The 17,897-nt window shown below is 37.9% G+C and overlaps 2 protein-coding genes across 2 annotated transcripts; both read right to left on the bottom strand.

Moving 5' to 3' along the window:
- Nucleotides 1-6,081: 6,081 nt before the first annotated feature.
- Nucleotides 6,082-7,334, bottom strand: LOC147924355 (uncharacterized). The gene is made up of 6 exons (XM_087496733.1): nt 7,200-7,334; nt 6,827-7,097; nt 6,627-6,741; nt 6,377-6,522; nt 6,226-6,310; nt 6,082-6,139 (listed from the first exon to the last, which is right to left on the bottom strand). Exons 1-6 carry the CDS (start codon nt 7,332-7,334, stop codon nt 6,082-6,084), a joined length of 810 nt encoding a protein of 269 aa, XP_087352859.1.
- A 594-nt stretch (nt 7,335-7,928) lies between these two features.
- LOC147924356 (uncharacterized) lies at nt 7,929-9,600 on the bottom strand. Its single transcript, XM_087496734.1, has 7 exons — nt 9,466-9,600; nt 9,041-9,305; nt 8,825-8,953; nt 8,452-8,617; nt 8,231-8,355; nt 8,084-8,145; nt 7,929-7,973 (listed from the first exon to the last, which is right to left on the bottom strand). Exons 1-7 carry the CDS (start codon nt 9,598-9,600, stop codon nt 7,929-7,931), a joined length of 927 nt encoding a protein of 308 aa, XP_087352860.1.
- Nucleotides 9,601-17,897: the final 8,297 nt, after the last annotated feature.

Consider the following 17,897-nt stretch of genomic DNA (forward strand, 5'->3'; position numbering starts at 1 on the left):
TTGTTGATATAATAATGTCAATCTACGTATTTTATCAAGCACTTAAAACAGTTTTTTAAAATATTATTATTCATATATAAACTTACTCAATCGACTCGATAGTGAATTTTATGTAGCGATCCATCAAGCTCCAACGATAGACACCATCTTCTTTTTTGAAACTCTTGATTTCACCCATATTGGTGATGCATCTATAAACTCTTGATTAACTGCCATAAAAACGAATAATATGTGTTAAAAATAACAAATTAATCTTTTATAAAACAATCCATTATAAAGTCCGATTTACCGTAAGGCCATCTTCTATGAAACGCATTATCATAAACACGTTTAAAATCTAGATTATTAAAAGATTTGGAAATGATAGGATCTCTTGCAAAACTATTTATAGTTTGAGAATTTGTTAAAAATGCCCCTTTTGATATACCCCTTTTCAAAAATACCCTCTTTTCTGGCCATTTTTATTTATGCCCTCTTTTAATTTTTAATGACCATTTTACTCTTATATGAAAATTATTTTATTCAATAAAAAGAAAAACAAAATTTTCCCGCCAAAAATTTTCCGACATATTTTCCCGCCAAAAAATTTTCGAAAAAATTTTCCCGCCAAAATTTTTTTTGTCAAAAAAATTTTGATAAAAAATTTCAAAAAAAAAATTTTCCGCCAAAAATTTTCCCGCAAAAAAAAATTTACAAGGTTTTTAAAAGGTTTTATAAGGTTTCTACCTTATAAAAGCCTTATAAACACCTTGTAAAGGCTTTTACAATATTTTTTAAAGAGTTTTAAAAAGTTTTTTAAACAACTTGTAAACGTTTTTACAAGATTTTTAAAAGGTTTTTAAAAGGTTTTAAAAGGTTTTTAAAAGGTTTTTAAAAGGTTTTTAAATGGTTTTTAAAAGGATTTTTAAAAGGTTTTTAAACACCTTCTAAACGCTTTTACAATGTTTTTAAAAACTTTGTAAAAGTTTTTATAAGATTTTTAAAAGGGTTTTAAAAGGTTTTTAAACACCTTATAAATGCTTTTAAAAAGTTTTTAAAAGCGTTTACAAGGTGTTTAAAACCTTTTAAAGCATTTACAAGCTTTTTAAAAGCATTTACAAGGATTTTAAAAGCGTTTACAATGTGTTTAAAAACCTTTTAAAAACCTCGCAAACGCTTTTAAAAGTTTTTTAAAAGCATTTACAAGGTTTTTAAAAGGTATAAATTTCAATATTTTTGGCGGGAAAATTTTTCGATTTTGGCGGGAAATTTTTTTTTTTTGCGGGAAAAATTTTCGATTTTGGCGGGAAAAAAATTTTTGCAGGAAATTTTTTTGGCGGGAAAATATTTTCGATTTTGATGACTGTACATTCTTGCTGTCACTCAAAAAAGGGTAATTTGGTCATTTTGTATGTAAAGAGGGGTAGTTTTAAAAATGGTCAACATGAAGGGGTATTTTTAAAAAGAGATATGGAAAAAGGGGCATTTTTGAGAATGCCCCTTATAGTTTTGTCTGTGAAGAAGATCCGATAACCGTTTTTAGTTTTCTGGATCTGTTCTCTGTCATTCTTGACTTCGAACTTCTCTATAACATAAGTTCGATCCTCCGACAATTTAAATTCCGGAACACCATTGAGTGATGCCGGGATAGTAGCATGTCCAAATGTACCCTAATTCAGAGAATGATTTACCAAAGTATTTAGACACACAAATACATATGAAGTAACAATGAAATAATTCTATATAACATACCTCTTCGTCTACCAAGATTAGTTCTGTCGATACATTATTCGAACGATCTCTCACTCTCCATGAACGGAAAACCTTGACACGAATCTTCCATCCCATTCTCCAAGGACACAATTTGTCGAGCATCACAAATCTCGCCATTTTTTTTTTTTTTATCTTTAAAAAAAAGTATTTTAGTTAGAGAGAAGTTTAGTAAGAGAGTGAAATGAAGAAGTTGAAAAGACAGTAGTTTGGTTTTAAGTTTTTAAACTCGACTATAAGAATTTATAAGGTGTTAATGGTTGCATAAAAAGTATCGACTCGAAGGGGTGTTACCATCCACACCTTTTAACTACATAATTGAAAGGTTCATGAATATGTAAAAATCAGTGGGGATGTCTATTTTGAATACAAAAGGAAATTAATATAATATAGTTTTCGTTTTATGAATTAATTAATAATTGAATAATATTATAAATCAAATTAAAATCCAATCACATTATCATAGAGGATTAAAGTATTATTTTTATCTTATAAATATGAAGTATAAAAGTCATGCACTTTAAAAAATCAATTTCAAATTTCCATATCAGCAAAGGCATCCAACATCTGTGTGACTTGAGGACATGGAGGATTGATCATGACACTGGTACAATTGTGCACTGTGGTAGCCATCCATGTATCTACATTAATAAAATTTGATAATTAGTTAACTTTTTATTAAAAAAGCAATTATAGATTTATCAGCAAGAAATGGTCCGAACCTTTATTACTTTCGAGCTTGGCAAAACGTAATACACATATGATAATATCATTGTCACGATGTATCCAATGGTCATAGAAGCTGTTCGCGTAGTCTTTTGGTAAACGACATGAGAAATGTTCACCCCTACAATTTATCATCACTGAGAACTTCTCAAATCATTGAAATTTAAATTAGAAAGCTCAATAATTTAGAGCAACTTACTCAATATTTTCAAGAACAACGAATAACTCATTCCATTCTTTGTATGGTGGACCTTGTTCCATGGTATTTCCAACACTAAAGACTCTTCTGATAAGATCTATGAAAATTTATACAATAATTTAACTAATCAAGCACTTTAAACTTAACATATAATATAAAAATAAATTGGTACCCTTACCTACACAATTTTCAGAATCAAAATATCCACTTTTAATATCACTGAATGATACGAAAGAGTAAAATTGATCTGAAGACAAAGGAAGTATTTTCTTAAACCATGTCCCATCTCTCCAATGTATTCTGAAACGATGGTCAGTTGGCCTAAAACCGCCATCAACATTGCTTAATGAGAAACTTGATAACATAATCCATTCACCTTCTTCCAAATCGTTAAGAAAGATGTCACGATAAGGAGAACCCATCAATACATGGATTTTTGTACCCTACGTAAACGTTATACATAAGTAAATAAAACTAAATTTAAATTTATAAAACATTATATAATATAAATATACCTTCTCATCTACTACGATTAAGTCTATTGACTTGAAAAGAGGATGACGACACTCAAATTTCCTCAAAATTTTTACGTTAATTTTCCACTCATGAACGAAGGGGTTTAGGTCATCCACATCGAAAAAATAGTCTCTCTTCCCGAACTTTTTTTTAATAGCGTTGGATAGGAGGTTAGCCATAATAATCTTTTTTTTCAAAGAATTCTGTTAATATTATTTATACAAAACTCGCTGAGAATTTCTTCAAAATAAGTTTTTTATATGATAATCACCAAATCGGTTATTTCATAAATTTAAAAATCAATTAAAAGGCCAAGATCATATACAATAGATATTTTATGATATATCAAATTACACTTTAATTATTATCAATATCAGTTCTCCATTAAGGCAAAATCCTCAAACATCTGCGTGACTTGAGAACATACAGGATTGATCATGACCATTGTACAATTGTGTACCGTTGTTGCCATCCATGTATCTACATTAACAATAAATAATTCCAGCGTGTATAAATAATTCAAACCTTTGATAGTCTCAAGTTTGGCAAAACGTAACACACATATTATATCAAAATCACAATGTATCCAGTCATTGAAAAAGACATTCGCGTAGTCTTTTGGTAAACGACATGATAATCGTTCAAACCTACAATTATACGTTATGTAGAATTAGAGTCATTAACGAACACGAACATATTGTTAAATCATATTTCGTTAATAGAATGACTTACTCAATATTTTCCAGAACGACGTACAACTCATCCCATTCTTTATATGGAGGACCTTCATCAAAACGATTTCCAACAGTGTACACTCTTCCAATAATGTCTGTTCATAAGAATTGCATTAGAAATTATTTTTCAGGTATTTCTTTTAAAAATTTATATAATTATTTTAATCTCACCTACACAATGATCAGGGTCTAATTTCCCTCTTTTGATATCATTATATGATACAAAAGAATAAAACTGCTTGGAAGACAAAGGATGGATTTTTTTAAACCATGTTTTGTCTCCCCAATGTATCATAAAACGATGATCAGTTAACTTAAAAACACCATCAACAATGGTTAGTGAGAATCTTGATAACGTTATCCAGTCACCTTCTTCCATATCGTTTAAAAAGATGTCACGATAAGGAGGACGCATCATCACTTGAATTTTTTTACCCTATATTATTAAAAAAAATATATAAGCAACATAATATGATTTTTTTGTTTGAAAATTATCATACGGGATACACAATTTGAAATTACCTTATCATCGACTACAATCAAGTCAGATGATTTAAAATTAGGATGGCACACCTCAAACTTCCTCAGTATTTTGACGTTAATCGTCCACTCATGAACAAAAGGGTTTAGGTCTTCCACATCGTAAAAATAGTCTCTCTTTCCGTTCTTTTTTTTAATGGGATCGAACAGCAGGCATGCCACGTTTATAAAAGAGAATAAAAATTTATGGTAAAACTAAACCTACGATCTTGATTTTTTCAACTTGTAATCGGAAAAATATATATATATATATACATTATTATTTTTTTTTGGAAAATGTATATTTATGATATTATCAAATCTCAATATTACTTACCATTAGATAAATTCGATGGTATATATTCATTCTCAGTAATCACCAATATATTTGTTTATTTACATAAACTTAAATTATTTACATAATCTTTTAAGAAACTTACGATTTTAAAAAGTTTTAAATATTTGTAAAAATATATCACTCAACGAATATAGGAACTATATATATATATCAAACATTGCATACCATTTTTTTTTACGATTTATGAGAATAACTTTAAAGTCCAAGACTAAGATATGTTTTCTTTACGATTTATCAGAATAACTTTAAACTAATTTTAGATTTCGTAATTAGGTCAATATCTCTAGTTTATATTATCGATTTAACGAACTTTCGGGTTTTAGAATAATAAAATAAAGCATCGTTTATATTTTATGTCAGATAATAATAATTTAAAATTCAAGAATAGCAAACGATTAAGATAAAATTCTTAACATTGTTAATGCTTTATAAAGGGAACACGAAGTTTATCCCAATCAATTTTAGGAACAACACATTCTTTTTCATCTTTCTCAATAATAACCCTAACATCTTCTAGTCTGTTTCGCTCTTCAATCAAGTCGATTCGCCCCTCCAAGATATCGTCTATTAGCGAGATCTGAGCATCGATTGTTTCAAGCTGACAGTTTAAGCCGACAGATTCTTCTTTTTTGTTAATGTACTCTTTCAACATATCAATAATCGCAGTGAAATGTTTCGTCGTTTCCTTTAGAACCACGTCTCTCGATTTGCGGAACGCTTGTTTAACTATGTCGATTGCTCCATCTTCCCACCCGAAATCTGACATAGGCTCTTTCCGTTTCCTAGAACTTTCACCTTCCATCTATGATTTTGAAAAAAAAAATATAAAGATCTTTAAACTTTCAAACAAAGAACTGATGGTACGAAAAAATTTAATGAATATCGTTTGGGATCTTACCACAAGGTTATGGATGATAATAAGCTTTTATTTTACTCTTTCTTTTTTGACAGGGGAAAACAAAAAGTCACGATAATAATAATAATATAAAGACTTAGAATGCTTAAATATTAGTTCTAAGAGTCGCGATGGTTTTCTAATTGGCATCTATTAAGGCCAGGCCCATATAATTTAACCAAGAAAAACATTTGATCCTCTCTGTCAAATTTTATTAGATTTTAAATTAATTAAATTCACGTGAGTCTACTTGTGAAGATAATTGTTATTTTAGAAAATACTTAATAAAAGTTAAACAAAAATTCCGAAACATATTTAAATAAATTAAATAATTATTCATGCCCAAAGTTTCATCAAACTATAGATTGATGCTCGTATGACGAAATTATTCATCATCTTCATCTTCATCATCTTCATCACTGGAATCAACGTTTAGCCAGCGTCTGAAAAAATAAAACAATTCAGGATTAAACTTCCCACATAATTTTGTTTATACCTTTTTTTCAATTTATTAAATTAATGAACTTACAGCATATCGCCAGTATTAATTCCATCCACTTCATCTTCAAGAATGACCTTTGAGCATCGCAACTGAGACATCAAACATTGCATACCTAGCAAAGTAGAATTTAAGTAAAATGATATTTTGGATGGTATATGAGTCTAATATTGAACAGTACCTTCGTAAACAGAGATCCTCCAAAACAGAAGAGTACACATTATTGGTTGATTAGTAGTATAGGTAGGCGAAGACATAATTTGTTTCCGTTTCTCAAGAAATGCAGTACAAACCGAACCAACAGCAACACATTCAATCTCTTGGCCACTTTCAGAAAAACAAAATGATTGTATATAATTTAATAAAGAACTGTTTAAAATAAAATTTCTATGTATTTACAATGTTATAGAAAGTTTTTAAAAATATCTTACTTGTGTTCAAGGATAGTGAAGGTCACAACTTCATTCTCTGAAATGTAGCCATTTTGATGATCGAGGAAATCAATCATCTGCGAATTGTTTACATGTACCACCATTCCTAAGACATCTAATATAAAAAATAATTTTAATGTTTATTAAATATAGTAAAATTAAGATGGATGTATGAACATGAATTGAGTATAAAAACTTACCTACACAACAATTCTTCTCGTCATGCGTCCCATTTTGCATTCTTGGTGCATCATACATAAGAATAAAATTGTCAGTACTTCGTGGATTTATTGGAACCATTTTTGTTTTTTCCTGGATCAGGATCTCAAACGGATGGTTTGAATTTCGGGATGATTGTTGACCTTCAATCACCTTAAATCCAGAAATCTCGTACCAGTTTCCTTCACTGAGCTTTCCATAGTAACAGTCTACATAAAGTTCCGCATCTATCTTGGCATCAATCCTAGTTCCCTAAAATATAAACATAATTTAGCATTCCATTGTTTTTTTTTTGTTGTATAACTCGATTGATATTTGCTAAAACTGCTAAATGGGATGAGGAAGAAAATTTACCCTTTCGTCGACCAAAATCAAACTTTGATAAAAAGGCTGTCCTTGTATAAAATGCGGTGGCCATTCTCGAAGTATTTTCACAGCAACTTTCGGGTTACGTAAAGTAGGATTCAGATCTTTCAAGTACAGCACCATCCCGATTGGACTTTTTTTTTTGCGTGTATTTAGAAGCTAGAATAAGTATCAGAGAGAACTTTCAATTCGTTGTACTTCAAATATTCATAGACAAAGGAAGATAAGGATTTTTATAATTACAGTTAAATATTTGTGTAGATTGTATTAAAACCCGTGCTCAAAACAGGGAAAGCTGCATGAGTATCTGTTCGATATGAATTAATCAATGTTTTCGTATTTTCAGAATACTTTATTTTTTAAAAAAAATAAACTGGACGGTTGAATCTCTAAATTCCAGACTGCATGCCTTGGACTATCGTTTTTTTTATTACTAAGACTTTTGTTGAAACTTCATTGGAAAACTAAAAGTCTTCCACTTCATATTTCTTTTTAAATAATTTATATGTAGCTAATTTTTAAAGTTATGTTTAAAGAAAACTACTGGTTTTTAAAAACATAATTCGTTATATGTAACTAATTTGTTTAGCTCATTATATGTAAATAAATAATTAATATATTTCATTTTAAATCAAAGCAAGAATTTTTTAAAATCCAACTACTAACTAAATATAAAATAATTAAAATCCCATAAAATCCCTAGAACGCCATAAAAATTCATGGAAGCCAGTCTTCTATCCGCGAGTCCTCTTCCTCGATCTCCTATAATTCAATTAAGTAGAACGTGAAAAAGTTTATAAACGAATTTCGTTTTCATCTATTTTATAGCATGAACTAAGATGTTATTCTTACAATTCCATCATTTTCGCAACCTCAGAATTGCAAGGATTGAGTGTTATTCGCGTACAAACTGTAGAAGATATACTTCTTTTTCCTGCAAAGTTATAACAGAATTTATTCCTTTAAATACACGATCATCATAAATATGCAATAACACAAATTATACCTTGGAAATATACCTTGGAAATCTTCAATAACACCCCAACAAATAACACAAATTAAACGTTCACCCTGGAATGATTTTAAAGCATCATAGAATTCCGCAGCCGTTTTTTCGAATAATTCACACCTTAGTAGGGTTCCACTAAAATTAAAGAATTAAAATTTGTGTGATTTAAAATAATGGATTAAGAGTATGATTATGTATAATATAAAAATATATATGAGTTTTAAAATTTACCTGAAATCACGAAGATCAAATGAGATTTTGTGATTAATTGAGATATCCTCTCCTTTTTTTTTAATTTTAAGATTATCTTCAGTACTTTCCAGCTCATCATCTTTTTCATCTTCTTCAAAATCTTGGACATAATCTTGGTCATCTTGATCATTGTTACCACTGTTATCTGTTTGGTATTCGCTATCATCATCAGTTTCTTCCTCAGTATCATCCTCTTCTTCATCTTCTTTATAATCATCATCGTCCTGATCTCCAACATCAATGTCATCATCAGAGTCTTCAAAGATCGTGCAATCTGTTTCATATTGATCATGAAAAGTAATGTTTTTCTTTTGATCTGAACCATATCGAGTACAGTACTTAAATAACATACGGATATTATCACTTCGTTTGACATCCTCATGTTTTCCATTATTTTCCACCCCTTTGATTTCCTCTTTTTGTTGTAATTCTCTGAAATTACATCTAAATTCGCCAACATTTACAACCTCACCAATACTGTCTGTATAAAATTTACATTAGTTCAAATATAATGAATCTCAAATAGTATTTGAAATTTCTTTTTTTAAAAACTGAATTATTCCCTTACCGATTAAGTAATCTTCACATTGGGTACCATCATGGATGAATTTGAAATCGACGAAATCATAGAATTCTTCCCCTCCAACAATTGAATTCTTTCTTATCTTGGTATTGTACAAAATAACAATTTTGTAACGATGTGTAGTAGCTAAACATGAACCATTCTGTTTAACAACCTTAAAGTCTTCGAAATCAAGCCAATCACCAACCTTGAACTTTAAGACAAAACGATCATAAACATCTCCACGAAAGGAGCATTGGACCTTTACACCCTAATAAAACATAGTATTATTAATTATCGGATAATACGATTTTGTTACATGTCTTTAAAATATTTTTAAAACATTCTGATTTGTAACTTTCAGGTATAATTGCATATAAACTTATTGTTTGAAATATATAATGAGCTTATAATTAAATTAAAGTAAATACCTTAATATCAGTTAAAACCATCTCCAAACTTGGACCTTTATCTTCCCACAGACATAAGACCTTCACACGAATTTTCCATTCATATTTTGAAGAGTTCAAACGCGAAACATCATCGAAAAGGCTATACCTAACCATAATTTCTTGCTTTTTTCGTGTGTTCTGTGGTTTTCTTCTCTGATTTAGGTTTAAAAAATCAAAAGTGTCGAATAGACGTATATATATACAATTTTATATATTCACAATTTACATTTTTTTCGGAAGTGATATTTTTAAATTCCTGTTTACCAAATCATTTTACTATTCTGTAAAGATCTCCAGACATTGATATATCTTTATATTTCCTTATATTTTTGAGTTAAATAGTAATCTTCTTAATGATTATCATTACGGCTTTAAATGCGTAATTTTTTTTGTTAAAAAAAAATAAATCATGATCTTACACTATATTCTAAACTGTTTTAAATATGGAATATCTCTTAAGATTTTCAACCCTACTTTACATAAGGTATAAAATAACAATTTTAGATTTTTCTAACAATGATCTACAAAGTTTTGAATATAATAATTATCACATTTTTAAGAATATTAGCATCATTATGTCTTTTCTCTATTTTTTTCAAAATTGAGATAATAATCAAGAACCTTTGTAACCGATCGTTTAGATATCATAATATTCATAATACTATTCTCTAAATATCATGCTTATATTATCCTTACGTCTGAATATGAGCTACGACACCAAGGATTATTCTTCCATATGCAGATTGTTTTCATTAATTAATAAAATTATTCAAAATATTAGACATAATTTTAAACATTTTTTAATGTTAATAATAGTTATGAATATAACATTTTATTATTTTATTTTGTTCTTATATAATAATCAAGCACCCTGGTATTCGGTCATTTGATTGTCATTATTAAAGTATAATCTTATATTATTAAAATAAATTATTATTGGACTATTTCTATCTGTAACACCCGCAAACCAATTTTTGGTATTTTGGTAAGGGTGTCGATCGACACCTTCTAGTGAGGCATCGATCGACACCAGTCGTGGCCGGTTTGGTCGGTTCAATTTTAATTGTCCGGTTTGCGGGGTTGGTTTAGGGAAAACCCTAGCTCGGGTTTTTAAGGAGGGAGCTCGAGTTTTTTCTCCTCTCTTGGCCGCTTTTGTCAAAAACAGAGAGAAAGAGGAGGAAAGCTTTGTTCTTGAGTTCCTGGGAGTTTTTGTGAGATTTTCTTGCTGTTCTTGGGAGATCTAAGGCTGGGAAGGTGTTAAAAGCTTGCTAGGAGTGAGAGAATTCGTCCTTATTGGTCAGAAACTTCCTGCAAAGAGGTGAGTGCATGACCAAGGCTTATCTAAGCTAAGATCTCTAGATTCTATGTGATTTGGTGCTTATGTGGTTGTTTCTTTGAGTTCTCTATGATATTTCGTTGCTGTCTGGGCTGGGTTTGGCTTCTGGGAGTGCAAGGAGCGGATTGGAGAAGCTTGGAGGCGAGATTCGGAGTTTCTGATCGAGGGGAAATCGCTGCTCGGCATCGGTGTCGGTCGACACCAGTTGGGGTGTCGGTCGACACCAACGCGAGGACGGCTCGAGACTTTAGCGAGTGTCGAACGATGCCATGTGGAGGTGTCGGTCGATGCAAACTAGGGTTTTTAGGAGTGTCGGGCAGGGTGTCGGTCGACACCAGTTTGGTGTCGGTCGACACCAGATGTTCAGTATCGATCGACACCATCTGGTGTCGGTCGACACCCCTTGCTCAGTTACGATGGACGTCGCATGCTTTGTATATTGCCTGGTTTGTTTTATTGGTAGTTGTTTGTGGCATGTAGAGATCTTATTGCTTGTGTGTATAGCCCAGTAGATGGGAGGATTGCCTCACTGAGTGTTTATCAAATACTCATGCATCTCAATTTGTGTTTGTGGTGCAGGTAAAGGCAAAGTGTGATCGTGGAATCAAGGGCAATGAAGAGGAGGATGTTCTAGGGACTCGATTGGATATTGATTATGCTATTCCGCTGTTGAATGTGTTGTGGTTAGGTGGCTAGTGGGTATGGGACCACTAGCTGTAGTTTATTTTAATATATTATATTTATTATTTATTATTAAAAAAAAAAAAAAAGGGGTCGGTTGTTTCATTTTGGTATCAGAGCCCTTACGGTTCTAGGTTTGGGTTCACTAGGTTTCTGTTGTAGATGTTGGGATTGCATGTCTTGGATTGATTATGTGAGTTAGTCAATTGTGTGTGGCATGAAGTCCTAGAACATCCTCTTCGAGCCGAGTGTGTGATTCCACGGTGAGTTTATGTTTCTGTGTTATAATAGAAATTGTTTGCTTAGCCTTCTGTTCATGGTAGTGCAGATGGTTAGAGAGGATGCTGTGACTGGTCGAGGTCGTGGACGCGGACGTGGTCGCGGACGTGGTTGTGGTAGGGGTAGAGCCCCAGTGGTTAGTGAGACCGAGGACCAGAGTGTGACAGCTGAGGGTGTTGGCGAGTCGCAGGATGTTCCGGGGGATTCCGTGAGTGTGGCAGGAGGGGGCGGTATTGATGCTCCAGTGGCCGGTGATGCTAGGGTTCCGGGTGTGGGGGTCCCAGCGGGTGGAGTCCCTGGTGTTGACATTGCGGCTTTGCTAGCACAGTTGGTAGAGCGGTTACCACCTGTGGTACCGGCTCGGGCTCAGGTAGTGCCACCAGTGGTGGCGGAGGAGCGGCAGCCAGTGGTTGCGGATGTGGGAGAGCATGGACGTTATTTGGCTATGCTCAAGGAGATGAAGGGTCTGTTCACTGAGAGGTTTTTGGGTGGTACAGATCCTACAGCTGCGGATGCTTGGAGGACGAGTGTGGAACGTAACTTCCATACTCTGAGATGTCCTGTGGAGTTTTGGGTGGACATAGGGGTCTACTTTTTGGGCGGTGATGCTGAGTTGTGGTGGAGATCCGTGGTTGCTAGGAGGGTGCAGAGGGAGATGACTTGGGCTGACTTCGTTTTGGAGTTCAACCGCAAGTATTTTCCTAGGGAGGCATTGGACCGGTTGGAGGTGCAGTTCCTTCAGATATCTCAGGGGACGCGGTCAGTGCGGGAGCTGGACTTGGAGTTCAGTCGACTTCTATGTTATGGGGGTCGGGCCATGGAGTCTGAGGAGGCTCAGGTCAGGAGGTTCATGAGAGCTCTACGGGATGATTTGAGGGTTCATTGTAGAGGGAGGTACTATGCTACGCGTGCAGAGCTGGTTGAGACTGCAGCAGAGATTGAGGAGGATATCCGGGCACAGTCAGTGTCGGTTACTCCAGCAGTTCAGCCTAGTAAGGCTCAGCAGCAGGGTGGTTCTAGCAGGGGCGGTAGGCATGCTCAGGGAACCAAGAGGAAGTGGGAGGCTACGCAGAAGCCGAGTGGTGCAGGTTGCTTCGGTTGTGGGAGCAGAGATCACAGGGTTGCTAGTTGTCCCAAGAGGAGTGTTCCGTCGACAGGACCTCGGGTTTGTTATCACTGTAGGGAGACAGGGCACATCAGGCTGTTTTGTCCCAAGTTGCAGCCGGCAGCCGTGGCAGCGTTGCAGCAGGTGCAGCCTGGTGGTCAGCAGGTGGCACGGATTGAGCAGGGGCCTCGGGTTTACACGACAGCTGAGACTGGTGGAACCAGTGCCGGGGCGATCACAGGTATATTTTCTGGTACTTAAACTTTGTGAATTTTAGTAGGTTCAGATTGTATATGTTTCCTGTGATAAAGTGTTAGGTTCTCAACACATGGGGTTTGTGTAGGGACCTTGTTGGTGGGCGGGTTTAAGTCCCATGTTATGTTTGATTCTGGAGCTTCGCATAGCTTCATTACTCCAGAGTGTGCAGAGTGTGCGGGGATCAGCGGGGATCCTGGAGAGCGTGCAGGAGTTGTCAGGGTTGCGGGAGGCGAGTTCCTGAGAGTGATTGGACAAGCTAGAGGAATTGATATTCAGATCGCAGGAGAGTCGTGGCCAGCAGATTTACTTATCAGTCCAGTGGAGCTGTATGATGTTATTCTCGGGATGGATTGGTTGCATCGGCATAGGGTGCATTTGGATTGCCATCGGGGTAGAGTGGAGTTTGAGCGTTCAGGAGGGAAGTTGGTCTTTCAGGGTATTAGACCGACTTCGGGGAGTCTCGTGATCTCAGCCATTCAGGCTGGGAAGATGATCGAGAAGGGCCGTGAGGCCTATCTGGTTACTATATCTATGCCAGAGTCAGTGGGGAAGTCTACGGTTAGCGGTATTCCAGTAGTGGAAGAGTTTGAGGATGTGTTTCAGTCTTTGCAGGGATTACCACCATCTCGGTCGGATCCCTTTACCATTGAACTGGAACCGGGGACGACACCGTTATCCAAGGCTCCTTACAGAATGGCTCCAGCAGAGTTGGCAGAGCTGAAGAAGCATTTAGAAGATTTGTTGAGTAAGGGATTCATCCGTCCTAGTGTATCACCGTGGGGAGCGCCGGTGTTGTTTGTGAAGAAGAAGGATGGGAGTTTCAGGTTGTGTATTGATTATCGGGGTTTGAACCGGGTCACTGTGAAGAACAAGTATCCTCTTCCTAGGATCGATGAGTTGTTGGATCAGTTGAGGGGTGCTACTTGGTTCTCCAAGGTAGATCTGGCGTCGGGTTATCATCAGATACCGATAGGTGAGGCAGATGTGAGGAAGACTGCTTTCAGGACAAGATATGGGCACTATGAGTTTGTGGTGATGCCCTTCGGATTGACTAACGCGCCAGCAGCGTTTATGAGATTGATGAACAGTGTGTTTCAGGAGTTTCTGGATGTATCTGTCATCATTTTCATCGACGATATCCTGGTCTATTCTAAGAGTCCTGAGGAGCATGCAGTGCATTTGAGGGCAGTTATGGAGAAGCTGCGGGAGCAGAAGTTGTTTGCCAAGTTGAGCAAGTGTAGCTTTTGGCAGCGTGAGATGGGCTTTCTGGGTCACATTGTTTCTGCAGAGGGGGTTTCTGTAGATCCAGAGAAGATTCAGGCTATCAGAGATTGGCCTAGACCGCAGAATGCCACAGAGATCAGGAGTTTCCTTGGATTGGCAGGGTACTACAGGAGATTTGTGCAGGGGTTTGCAAGCAGAGCACGTCCTATGACTAAGTTGACAGGGAAGGATGTTCCTTTTGTCTGGTCAGAAGAGTGTTAGGAAGGCTTTGCAAGCCTGAAGGAGATGTTGACTACTGCGCCGGTGTTGGCTTTGCCTGAGCAGGGAGAACCCTATGTGGTTTATACAGATGCATCTAGAGTTGGTTTGGGGTGTGTTCTGATGCAGCATGGGAAGGTGATTGCCTATGCATCGCGGCAGTTGCGGGTGCATGAAGGTAACTATCCTACCCATGACTTGGAGATGGGTGCTGTAGTTTTTGCCCTGAAGATTTGGAGGTCTTATCTTTATGGTGCAAAGGTACAGGTGTTTACAGATCATAAGAGCCTGAAGTATATATTCACTCAGCCTGAGCTGAATTTGAGACAGAGGCGGTGGATGGAGCTTGTGGCAGATTATGATTTGGAGATAGCCTATCATCCTGGAAAGGCTAACACGGTTGCAGATGCTCTGAGTCGGAAGAGGGTAGCTTCGGCTCAGGAGCAGGAGATGGAGTCACTGGTAGGGGAGATCAGTGCTTTGAGCTTGTGTGCTGTTTCACAGGAACCGTTGGGTTTGGAAGCAGTAGATAGAGCAGATCTTTTGAGTAGGGTGCGGTTGGCACAGGAGAAGGATTTGGGGCTAGTGAATGCCTCTAAGGATGTGGGTTCAGAGTATCAGGTCTCAGATAATGGTACTATCTTGGTGCACGGTCGGGTGTGTGTGCCCAAGGGTGAGGAGTTGAGACAGGAGATTCTGAGAGAGGCTCATGCGAGCAAGTTGTCTATTCATCCAGGAGCGACTAAGATGTACCGTGATCTTAAGAGGTACTATCATTGGGTCGGGATGAAGAAGGATGTTGCTAGTTGGGTTTCGAGGTGTGATGTGTGTCAGCTAGTGAAGGCTGAGCATCAGGTTCCTGGCGGGTTACTGAAGAGTTTACCCATCCCTGAGTGGAAGTGGGATATGATCACTATGGATTTTGTGGTGGGATTGCCAGTGTCACGGACCTTTGATGCTATTTGGGTCATTGTGGACCGGTTGACCAAGTCAGCACATTTTCTGGCCATTAAGAAGACTGATGGAGCAGCGGTCTTGGCTAAGAAGTATGTGAGGGAGATAGTCAGGTTGCATGGGGTGCCAGCGAGCATTGTCTCTGATAGGGATTCCAAGTTCACTTCGGTGTTCTGGAAGGCGTTTCAGGCAGAGATGGGCACTAAGGTGCATATGAGTACAGCTTATCATCCCCAGACTGATGGACAGTCAGAGAGGACGATCCAGACGCTGGAGGATTTGCTGAGGATGTGTGTGTTGGATTGGGGTGGCCATTGGGCAGATCACCTGAACCTGGTAGAGTTTGCTTACAACAACAGCTATCAGGCGAGTATTAAGATGGCTCCTTATGAGGCTTTGTATGGGAGGCCATGTCGTACACCATTATGCTGGACTCAGGTGGGGGAGAGGAGCATGTTTGGTGCTAGTTTTGTTCAGGAGACCTCAGAGAAGATTCGGGTTCTCAAGCTGAACATGAAGGAGGCTCAGAATAGGCAGAGGAGTTATGCAGATAGGAGGAGGAGAGATCTTGAGTTTCAGGTGGGAGACAGAGTGTACCTCAAGATGGCCATGTTGCGGGGTCCGAACAGGTCATTGTCAGAGACTAAGTTGAGTCCGAGGTATATGGGTCCATTCAGGGTGATTGAGCGGGTTGGACCAGTGGCATATAGATTGGAGTTACCTGAGGTGATGCGTGCATTCCATAAGGTTTTCCATGTGTCTATGTTGCGGAAGTGTCTCCGTGAGGGAGAGGAGGTGTTGGCTAAGATTCCTGAGGATCTTCAGCCTAACATGACTTTGGAGGCGAGACCAGTGAGGGTTCTCGAGAGGAGGATCAAGGAACTTCGGAAGAAGAAGATTCCTTTGATGAGAGTCCTGTGGGACTGTGATGGTGTTGAGGAGCAGACTTGGGAGCCTGAGGCAAAGATGAAGGCAAGGTTCAAGAAGTGGTATGAGAAGCAAGCCGCGACTTGAGCTTGTTTAGCCTGGTCCCATCTGTAATCCGTGGCTGGAGCGGGAATGGAGTATTCCAGCCCATCTCTCTTGTTACTCGGTCGCTTGGGGTGGTTGGTTTGTGCGACTCAGTAACAAGATGAGGTGGTGTTTGGGGTACAAAGTTTCCGTGAGGCGGGGTTGTGAAGAGAAGTTTCCAAAAGTGGAAAGTTTCCAAAAATGGAAAGTGCTAAATATGGAAAGTTTTGCGGGAGTCAGAATTTGTCCATTTTAGCGGTGGGAAGCCTTGGAGGGGATTTTGTGCCTTTGTGGCGGACTTTCGAGTCAGAGTGCCTGTGTATGGTGTTCTAGTTAGACATTGTGTGGCCTTTGTGGCGGACTTTCGAGTCAGAGTGCCTGTGTGTGGCGGTCTTGTTAGACATTGTGTGGCCTTTGGGGCGGGCTTTTAGCCAAATTGTGTGGCCTTTGTGGCGGGCTTTTAGCCAATTGTGTGGCCTTTGTGGCGGGCTTTTAGCCATTTGTTGGCCTTTGTGGCGGGCTGTTTAGCCAGAGTGTCTTTGTGACGGTCCTTCGGGACAGATGGTCTTTGTGACGGTCCTTCAGGACAGATGGTCTTTGTGACGGTCCTTCGGGACAGATGGTCTTTGTGACGGTCCTTCGGGACAGATGGTCTTTGTGACGGTCCTTCGGGACAGACGGTCTTTGTGACGGTCCTTTGGGGACGAGTGGCCTTGGTGGCGGTCCTTTTTAGGACATTTTGTTTGGCCTTGGTGGCGGTCCTCGTGAGGACATTTTTGTTGGCCTTTGTGGCGGCCCTTGTGGCGTATATATGATCCTTGTGCGGTCATGGGGTATCCCGGTGTGAGAATATGTGGTTGGTAAGACATTGAGATGTTTTACGCGAGCCACGGGAAGGAAACCTGGATAGGGATAGGACTCAGACGTGTTTAGAATTGTTTGCTCGCGACTCTTGGGGGACTTAGGTTCTCCTAGTACCGCCATTTTTTTCAGAGACTTTGTGGCTCGGGAGTATGGTTGGTATATCGACTCCAGATGATCGAGGGGAAATCGCTGCTCGGCATCGGTGTCGGTCGACACCAGTTGGGGTGTCGGTCGACACCAACGCGAGGAGGGCTCGGGACTTTAGCGAGTGTCGAACGATGCCATGTGGAGGTGTCGGTCGATGCAAACTAGGGTTTTTGGAAGTGTCGGGCAGGGTGTCGGTCGACACCAGTTTGGTGTCGGTCGACACCAGATGTTCAGTATCGATCGACACCATCTGGTGTCGGTCGACACCCCTTGTTCAGTTACGATGGACGTCGC

The sequence above is a fragment of the Camelina sativa genome, chromosome 17 (genome assembly GCF_030686135.1).
Source record: "Camelina sativa cultivar CO46 ecotype springtype chromosome 17, ASM3068613v1".
NCBI classification, from domain to species: Eukaryota; Viridiplantae; Streptophyta; class Magnoliopsida; order Brassicales; family Brassicaceae; genus Camelina; species Camelina sativa.

Excerpts from the sequence above, each read along its gene's own strand:
- LOC147924356 (XM_087496734.1), bottom strand. The coding sequence starts at position 9,600 with ATGGTTAGGTATAGCCTTTTCGATGATGTTTCGCGTTTGAACTCTTCA. Across the intron at positions 8,356-8,451 it reads TTTGATCTTCGTGATTTCAG|TGGAACCCTACTAAGGTGTG; the intron begins GTAAATTTTAAA and ends CTTTAATTTTAG. Across the intron at positions 8,146-8,230 it reads TGTTATTGAAGATTTCCAAG|GAAAAAGAAGTATATCTTCT; the intron begins GTATATTTCCAA and ends ATAACTTTGCAG.
- LOC147924355 (XM_087496733.1), bottom strand. The coding sequence starts at position 7,334 with ATGGTGCTGTACTTGAAAGATCTGAATCCTACTTTACGTAACCCGAAA. Across the intron at positions 6,523-6,626 it reads TTCACTATCCTTGAACACAA|TGGCCAAGAGATTGAATGTG; the intron begins GTAAGATATTTT and ends TTTTTCTGAAAG. Across the intron at positions 6,311-6,376 it reads GAGGATCTCTGTTTACGAAG|GTATGCAATGTTTGATGTCT; the intron begins GTACTGTTCAAT and ends CTACTTTGCTAG.